Source organism: Leptodactylus fuscus, chromosome 5 (assembly GCF_031893055.1).
Source record: "Leptodactylus fuscus isolate aLepFus1 chromosome 5, aLepFus1.hap2, whole genome shotgun sequence".
Lineage (NCBI taxonomy): Eukaryota > Metazoa > Chordata > Amphibia > Anura > Leptodactylidae > Leptodactylus > Leptodactylus fuscus.
In genome coordinates, this window is record NC_134269.1 from 1,163,466 (window position 1) to 1,172,564 (window position 9,099).

Consider the following 9,099-nt stretch of genomic DNA (forward strand, 5'->3'; position numbering starts at 1 on the left):
TGGTAGGACGCCATGATAAGACAGTAAGGGATGGGACAGTGCACTGGTACAGTAGGACCCCATGATAAGACAGTAAAGGATGGGACAGTGCACTTTTAGGACGCCATGATAAGACAGTAAGGGATGGGACAGTGCACTGGTAGGACGCTATGATAAGACAGTAAGGGATGGGACAGTGCACTGGTAGGACGCCATGATAAGACAGTAAGGGATGGGAGAGTGCACTGGTAGGACGTCATGATAAGACAGTAAGGGATGGGACAGTGCACTTTTAGGACGCCATGATAAGACAGTAAGGGATGGGACAGTGCACTGGTTGAACAGTAATATAAGACAGTAAGGGATGGGACAGTGCACTGGTAGGACTCCATGATAAGACAATAAGGGATGGGACAGTGCACTGGTTGAACAGTAATATAAGACAGTAAGGGATGGGACAGTGCACTGGTAGGACGCCATGATAAGACAGTAAGGGATGGGACAATGCACTGGTAGGACGCCATGATAAGACAGTAAGGGATGGGACAGTGCACTTTTAGGACGCCGTGATAAGACAGTAAGAGATGGGACAGTGCACTGGTAGGACGCCATGATAAGACAGTAAGGGATGGGACAGTGCACTGGTAGGACGCCAGGATAAGACAGTAAGGGATGGGACAGTCCACTGGTAGGACGTCATGATAAGATAGTAAGGGATGGGACAGTGCACTGGTAGGACGCCATGATAAGACAGTAAGGGATGGGACAGTGCATTGGTAGGACGCCATGATTAGACAGTAAGGGATGGGACAGTGCACTGGTAGGACGCCATGATAAGACAGTAAGGGATGGGACAGTGCACTGGTAGGACGCCATGATAAGACAGTAAGGGATGGGACAGTGCACTGGTACAGTAGGACCCCATGATAAGACAGTAAGGGATGGGACAGTGCACTGGTAGGACGCCATGATAAGACAGTAAGGGATGGGACAGTGCACTTTTAGGACGCCATGATAAGACAGTAAGGGATGGGACAGTGCACTGGTAGGACTCCATGATAAGACAGTAAGGGATGGGACAGTGCACTGGTAGGACGCCATGATAAGACAGTAAGGGATGGGACAGTGCACTGGTAGGACGTCATGATAAGACAGTAAGGGATGGGACAGTGTACTGGTAGGACGCCATGATAAGACGGTAAGGGATGGGACAGTGTACTGGTAGGACGTCATGATAAGACAATAAGGGATGGGACAGTGCACTGGTAGGACGCCATGATAAGACAGTAAGGGATGGGACAGTGCACTTTTAGGACGCCATGATAAGACAGTAAGGGATGGGACAGTGCACTGGTAGGACGCCATGATAAGACAGTAAGGGATGGGACAGTGCACTGGTAGGACGCCATGATAAGACAGTAAGGGATGGGACAGTGCACTGGTAGGACGCCATGATAGGACAGTAAGGGATGGGACAGTGCACTGGTAGGACGCCATGATAAGACAGTGAGGGATGGGACAGTGCACTGGTAGGACGCCATGATAAGACAGTGAGGGATGGGACAGTGCACTGGTAGGACGCCATGATAAGACAGTAAGGGATGGGACAGTGCACTGGTAGGACGCCATGATAAGACAGTAAGGGATGGGACAGTGCACTGGTACAGTAGGACCCCATGATAAGACAGTAAAGGATGGGACAGTGCACTTTTAGGACGCCATGATAAGACAGTAAGGGATGGGACAGTGCACTGGTAGGACGCTATGATAAGACAGTAAGGGATGGGACAGTGCACTGGTAGGACGCCATGATAAGACAGTAAGGGATGGGAGAGTGCACTGGTAGGACGTCATGATAAGACAGTAAGGGATGGGAGAGTGCACTGGTAGGACGTCATGATAAGACAGTAAGGGATGGGACAGTGCACTTTTAGGACGCCATGATAAGACAGTAAGGGATGGGACAGTGCACTGGTGGGACTCCATGATAAGACAATAAGGGATGGGACAGTGCACTGGTTGAACAGTAATATAAGACAGTAAGGGATGGGACAGTGCACTGGTAGGACGCCATGATAAGACAGTAAGGGATTGGACAGTGCACTGGTAGGACGCCATGATAAGACAGTAAGGGATGGGACAATGCACTGGTAGGACGCCATGATAAGACAGTAAGGGATGGGACAGTGCACTTTTAGGACGCCGTGATAAGACAGTAAGAGATGGGACAGTGCACTGGTAGGACGCCATGATAAGACAGTAAGGGATGGGACAGTGCACTGGTAGGACGCCAGGATAAGACAGTAAGGGATGGGACAGTCCACTGGTAGGACGTCATGATAAGATAGTAAGGGATGGGACAGTGCACTGGTAGGACGCCATGATAAGACAGTAAGGGATGGGACAGTGCATTGGTAGGACGCCATGATTAGACAGTAAGGGATGGGACAGTGCACTGGTAGGACGCCATGATAAGACAGTAAGGGATGGGACAGTGCACTGGTAGGACGCCATGATAAGACAGTAAGGGATGGGACAGTGCACTGGTACAGTAGGACCCCATGATAAGACAGTAAGGGATGGGACAGTGCACTGGTAGGACGCCATGATAAGACAGTAAGGGATGGGACAGTGCACTTTTAGGACGCCATGATAAGACAGTAAGGGATGGGACAGTGCACTGGTAGGACTCCATGATAAGACAGTAAGGGATGGGACAGTGCACTGGTAGGACGCCATGATAAGACAGTAAGGGATGGGACAGTGCACTGGTAGGACGTCATGATAAGACAGTAAGGGATGGGACAGTGTACTGGTAGGACGCCATGATAAGACAGTAAGGGATGGGACAGTGTACTGGTAGGACGTCATGATAAGACAATAAGGGATGGGACAGTGCACTGGTAGGACGCCATGATAAGACAGTAAGGGATGGGACAGTGCACTTTTAGGACGCCATGATAAGACAGTAAGGGATGGGACAGTGCACTGGTACAGTAGGACCCCATGATAAGACAGTAAGGGATGGGACAGTGCACTTTTAGGACGCCATGATAAGACAGTAAGGGATGGGTCAGTGCACTGGTAGGACGCCATGATAAGACAGTAAGGGATGGGACAGTGCACTGGTAGGACGCCATGATAAGACAGTAAGGGATGGGACAGTGCACTGGTAGGACGCCATGATAAGACAGTAAGGGATGGGACAGTGCACTGGTAGGACGCCATGATAAGACAGTAAGGGATGGGACAGTGCACTGGTAGGACGCCATGATAAGACAGTGAGGGATGGGAAAGTGCACTGGTAGGACGCCATGATAAGACAGTGAGGGATGGGACAGTGCACTGGTAGGACGCCATGATAAGACAGTAAGGGATGGGACAGTGCACTGGTAGGACGCCATGATAAGACAGTAAGGGATGGGACAGTGCACTGGTACAGTAGGACCCCATGATAAGACAGTAAAGGATGGGACAGTGCACTTTTAGGACGCCATGATAAGACAGTAAGGGATGGGACAGTGCACTGGTAGGACGCTATGATAAGACAGTAAGGGATGGGACAGTGCACTGGTAGGACGCCATGATAAGACAGTAAGGGATGGGAGAGTGCACTGGTAGGACGTCATGATAAGACAGTAAGGGATGGGACAGTGCACTTTTAGGACGCCATGATAAGACAGTAAGGGATGGGACAGTGCACTGGTGGGACTCCATGATAAGACAATAAGGGATGGGACAGTGCACTGGTTGAACAGTAATATAAGACAGTAAGGGATGGGACAGTGCACTGGTAGGACGCCATGATAAGACAGTAAGGGATTGGACAGTGCACTGGTAGGACGCCATGATAAGACAGTAAGGGATGGGACAATGCACTGGTAGGACGCCATGATAAGACAGTAAGGGATGGGACAGTGCACTTTTAGGACGCCGTGGTAAGACAGTAAGAGATGGGACAGTGCACTGGTAGGACGCCATGATAAGACAGTAAGGGATGGGACAGTGCACTGGTAGGACGCCAGGATAAGACAGTAAGGGATGGGACAGTCCACTGGTAGGACGTCATGATAAGATAGTAAGGGATGGGACAGTGCACTGGTAGGACGCCATGATAAGACAGTAAGGGATGGGACAGTGCACTTTTAGGACGCCATGATAAGACAGTAAGGGATGGGACAGTGCACTGGTAGGACGCCATGATAAGACAGTAAGGGATGGGACAGTGCACTGGTAGGACGCCATGATAAGACAGTAAGGGATGGGACAGTGCACTGGTAGGACGTCATGATAAGACAGTAAGGGATGGGACAGTGTACTGGTAGGACGCCATGATAAGACAGTAAGGGATGGGACAGTGCACTGGTAGGACGTCATGATAAGACAATAAGGGATGGGACAGTGCACTGGTAGGACGTCATGATAAGACAGTAAGGGATGGGACAGTGCACTGGTAGGACGCCATGATAAGACAGTAAGGGATGGGACAGTGCACTGGTAGGACGTCATGATAAGACAGTAAGGGATGGGACAGTGCACTGGTAGGACGCCATGATAAGACAGTAAGGGATGGGACAGTGCACTTTTAGGACGCCATGATAAGACAGTAAGGGATGGGACAGTGCACTGGTAGGACGCCATGATAAGACAGTAAGTGATGGGACAGTGCACTGGTAGGATGCCATGATAAGACAGTAAGGGATGGGACAGTGTACTGGTAGGACGCCATGATAAGACAGTAAGGGATGGGACAGTGCACTGGTAGGACGCCATGATAAGACAGTAAGGGATGGGACAGTGCACTGGTAGGACGCCATGATAAGACAGTAAGGGATGGGACAGCTTTAATAAATAAATAAATAAATAAATAAATAAATAAATAAATAAATGATACAATTCCTTTAACAAAGATAACATACATTCCATCCTACGTTGATCTGCTGCAATTTTTTTCTTTCAGGCTGAATTTTCCTCCATTGAATTGGACTGAAGATGTCGGGACCAAGACCCATCTTGTCGCAGCAAACCCGAGCATCATAATCGATAAGTAAGTTCTTCGGTTCATGATAATCCCATGTCCATTTCTCACATACGTGTTCCGTCCATATGGCCAGATATAATACCGACACATTCATGTCATTGATCACGTGTCCATTTTATTTATGGACATGAGCCAGTAGAAATGAATAATGGAGACTTGGTCCATTACACAGGTCACTGATGGATATCTAAAGGGGTTGTTTGCCAAAATCAACTTACCTCACTCCTTTTAGGGGTTTCATCATTCAGGACCCAATGGGTTCCGACCCCAGTCATCCCCGTCCCCTGGCTGCTCCGCCTCCTCCGTCTGCTCCCGATTCCATGGGTAATTATATAATTATCATTGACACGGGCGTGTAATCCGTCATGTCATGTAAACAGCAGCTAACGTCCCATAGTGTGCAGCATCCCCTGCTGGCAAACTTACATAGGGCATGCAAAATGGAAAAAAACTATATGAGAAAAACCAAAAACTCTCCATTCAGAAGATGTGCCCTGGAAAATATCCTGTGTGGAACTGTAAAAAAGAAAATAATCAGTAATGACCACTAGTTTTTTGGGGTTTTTTGTCGTCTTGTACCACGGCCTGTTCATCCATCTATGTAACTATATTAGGGCTTGTTTTTTGTGGGACAAGTTGTGATATCTAATGTCAATATTTTGGGGTAGATTTACCTCGTTGATGTATTTTTATGTCTCTTTTATGGAAAGGAATTAAAAAATTTTTTCCTTTGACTTTTTATGCAATAAAATTTTTGCCATTGAAAATGCAGCTGAAATAACCTTCTAAACTTATTCCCTGGGTCGATACAATCCGAAATGCTACTAAATTTTATATTTGCCTTTTTTTTTAGGTTTTATTACCTTTACAAAAATCTATTTTGTAATTTTTTTATTTTCCTTAAATGTCAAGTTGCAACATTTTATTTCAAGTTCTGATAGAAGTCAAATTGTTAAGGGGAGTTCACACGGAGTAACATGCGGCGTGATGTGGCATGTATGCGGCGTGTGAGACTTTGAGCGTCGTATATGCTCACATTGACCCGCAAAATCACAGCCGCAAAATAACGCGGCGCATACGATCCAGGCTCCCATTGAAATCAATGGGAGCGTATACGGTGCTCAGTTATACTCTGGGTGGATTATAATCGGTGCAGGCCCAGGGAAGGTGTAAAAAATCTACAACATTTATACTCACCCTTCCTTGCCTCGTTCAGATCTCCTTGTGGTGTTCAGCATTCTTTCTCAGTCTCCTCGGTGATGTCACCCACCCCCTATTGATCTCTGTGTCCTGTCCCAGGACATAGCAGTGACCCCGAGCGTATGACCAAGAAGATTAAAAAGAATGTTGGATGCCATGAGGAGTCCTCTTGGCATCCACCTTTGAAGACCCTTCAAAGTGTAATAATTTACCAACTTTCATATTGCACTGACTATTTCAGTTGGTCCGAAACAGGCAGGAGATGTGCAGCTGTGTAGGGGTAGTGGTACGTTACCATAACCATGTCCTGTAGATGTGATCACTTGTGATGTATAATGTTCTTCTAATCTCTCCTTGAATAGGTATAAAAGCCTTATGGATTATAGGAAACCATTCACCAACATGGTAAAGGCTTATGGCTCCGCCATGGTTCTCCTGCCGGCCTTCTCATACGCATTTAGTACAGTAGTCTCTCTGCGCACACTCTACACCTTGGAAGACTTCGGCTTGAAGAGCAGGGTGGTCTTCTTCAATCCAAAGTATCTCCAAAACCTTGCTACTTACTGGAAAAAAATTGGGCTGAAGTTCAGGCGTATGTCTTCAGGTCTCATGCTGGTCAGTGCAGCCTTCGAGGTTTGCGAGAAGGTGACACTCTACGGATTCTGGCCATTTTCTAAAAATCTTGAAGGAACCCCGATCCTCCACCACTACTATGACAATGCACCTCCAAAGCCTGGTGTCCACGCTATGCCGGATGAGTTTTATCAATATCTACGGATGCACAGTGAAGGAGCTCTGGAGCTCAAAGTAGGACAATGCTAAGGTTGGCTGACTACATGCACCAGCACTAGGAAGACGGTCAAGGGTGACAGCAATATTTTGATTTGCTATGAACAGGAACTTTTATGAGAATGTGGATTTCTTTCTTCTAAGACAGGGGTCCTCAAACTTTTCAAACAGTGGGCCGGAGGCAGAGCAGGTCGCACAGACATCAGGAGCGGTGCCCTCCAAAAGGTAAAGTGAAGTGCACTCCATGGCCTGGCCCGAGCTCCCCAGGAGCTTCATTATAAATGCACGCCTGCCGGCGTTGTCGGCGGGGCAAGACAGAAGTGCTTGGCAGGCCGCATGTGGCCCGCGGGCCGCAGTTTGAGGGCCCCTGTTCTAAGAAGACTAGTAGAACACTTCAATCCACGTAATAAAAAAGACACTTTGGAGGATCACAAAAACATTGTCCAAAGAGAGAAGAACCTCAGCTGGTTGCTTGAGGCTAAAGACAATGGAACCAATACAATATGTTAGAGAAGAAGACATCAAGCACTGGAAGTCACCATTGTTGGGTCTCTCCATAAACTAGACATAGTACACAAACAGCAGGAAGGCAAGTCCTGGAAAAAAGTGGTAAACAATGTTAGAGATGACCTTATAGTTTGAGGAGGAACCAAAAATTTGGAAAGCTGATTGTCCAAGAGTTGGTCATAAGTTGGTAGAGACGTGTTTCCTGATTTTCCTGATGATGACGGGATCATGGAACACTTTAGTGATTGGGAATGATTTGTTATGGATTTTTGTATTATTATCCAGCTCAGTGTTTTGCATGTTTTGATACCTGATAGATATGATCCTTTACTACACCACTATCCTCAACTGCTTCTGGACTGCCCGGTGACTTTATACGTCCATGCAGTCCAGTCTTAACACTTCAAGGAAGTATATATAAGTGGGGACCTCCTATAGAGAAGCCTTCCTGAGTGCTGTGCCCTGGTCCACGAGGGCCACAATGATATGGCTCCACTTCCGACCACATGGTCACAAGACATCCAGGAAGATCAGGAACTTCATGAGCTGCTGAATCCTAGAGGATCAGAGGCCTCATTCTTCCTATTACTTGGGCTAACGTATCAGCCTAACCCTAATGTCTCAGCCTAGTTAGAGGAGAAACCAGCCAAAACATTTTTAAAATTAAGTGTTAAAATGCCCGAGAAAAACCAGGAAGATCTTATGATTTCAAAGATTAAAGTCAGTTTTCGAGCAGTCATGTGACCAGAAGTGTTATTCATTGCCGTGAACGCCATTATATATTATTATTAGTATTTATTCTTGTGTTATTTATTGTAATTTCTAACGTCTTATCCATACGAGTGACCGATTGTCCTAGTTTCTGGCCTACAGTATGTTCTGTAGCAAAAAGAATATATGAAGAAGATTTCACTAATAGGAATTGTCTTGCGTGCGCTGAATCTTGGCTTTAATTATCAAATGAGGAGAAATTTTGAAAAATTAAAAAAAAAAAAAATTTTTTATTATATTTGTTACTTTGTTTTCTTGTGGTATATGGGGCTTATGGACATCACATGATGTGGGAGGGGGAATTCAGTTCAGGATCATCTTCATGTTCCAGAGAGGAGAAAAAATCTAGAAGAACATTTCCCGTTCTGTTGGATCTAATGTTGTCATCCATGTCAGAAGTCTTCTTCTCTACCAGTATCTACTAGTGACACGTCCATGGTCCTTCCTGATTCCTATCGATGAAACACTGCCCCATATCATTGAGCATAGAACCCAAACCGTACAGTCTGGAGATCACCTCAATATTCTTCATCAACTGCACCTCAGAGCTTGTGATATAGTTTTTTGAGAACCCTCGTGGCCTACGATATCTGAGCCTAACTTCACAATCACTTCACAATAGGATGAAGACCCAATATAACCAAGTCGGGCTACCCAACACATTGGGTTTTCCAACAATTCCCTTTGCACCATCAGTCTGAACCCAATTTGCTTATGTTGTGGATCCCTTTAGGACAGATTCAAGTAGAGCACCCCCATAGATTGGGGCAGGTCATCAAAAGAGACCATCTCCAGATTTTTAGATTGGTAGT

At 46.4% G+C, this 9,099-nt stretch overlaps 1 protein-coding gene across 1 annotated transcript in view; it reads left to right on the plus strand.

Moving 5' to 3' along the window:
• LOC142202308 (alpha-N-acetylneuraminide alpha-2,8-sialyltransferase-like) overlaps positions 1 to 8,477 on the plus strand; it is an 83,483-nt gene extending 75,006 nt beyond the window's left edge. Inside the window, exons 6-7 of the mRNA XM_075272372.1 lie at positions 4,940 to 5,026; positions 6,583 to 8,477. Of these exons, the coding sequence (XP_075128473.1) occupies positions 4,940 to 5,026; positions 6,583 to 7,042 (547 nt within the window). The 3' untranslated portion in view covers positions 7,043 to 8,477. The remainder of the gene's footprint in view (positions 1 to 4,939; positions 5,027 to 6,582) is intronic.
• The last annotated feature ends 622 nt before the right edge of the window (positions 8,478 to 9,099 follow it).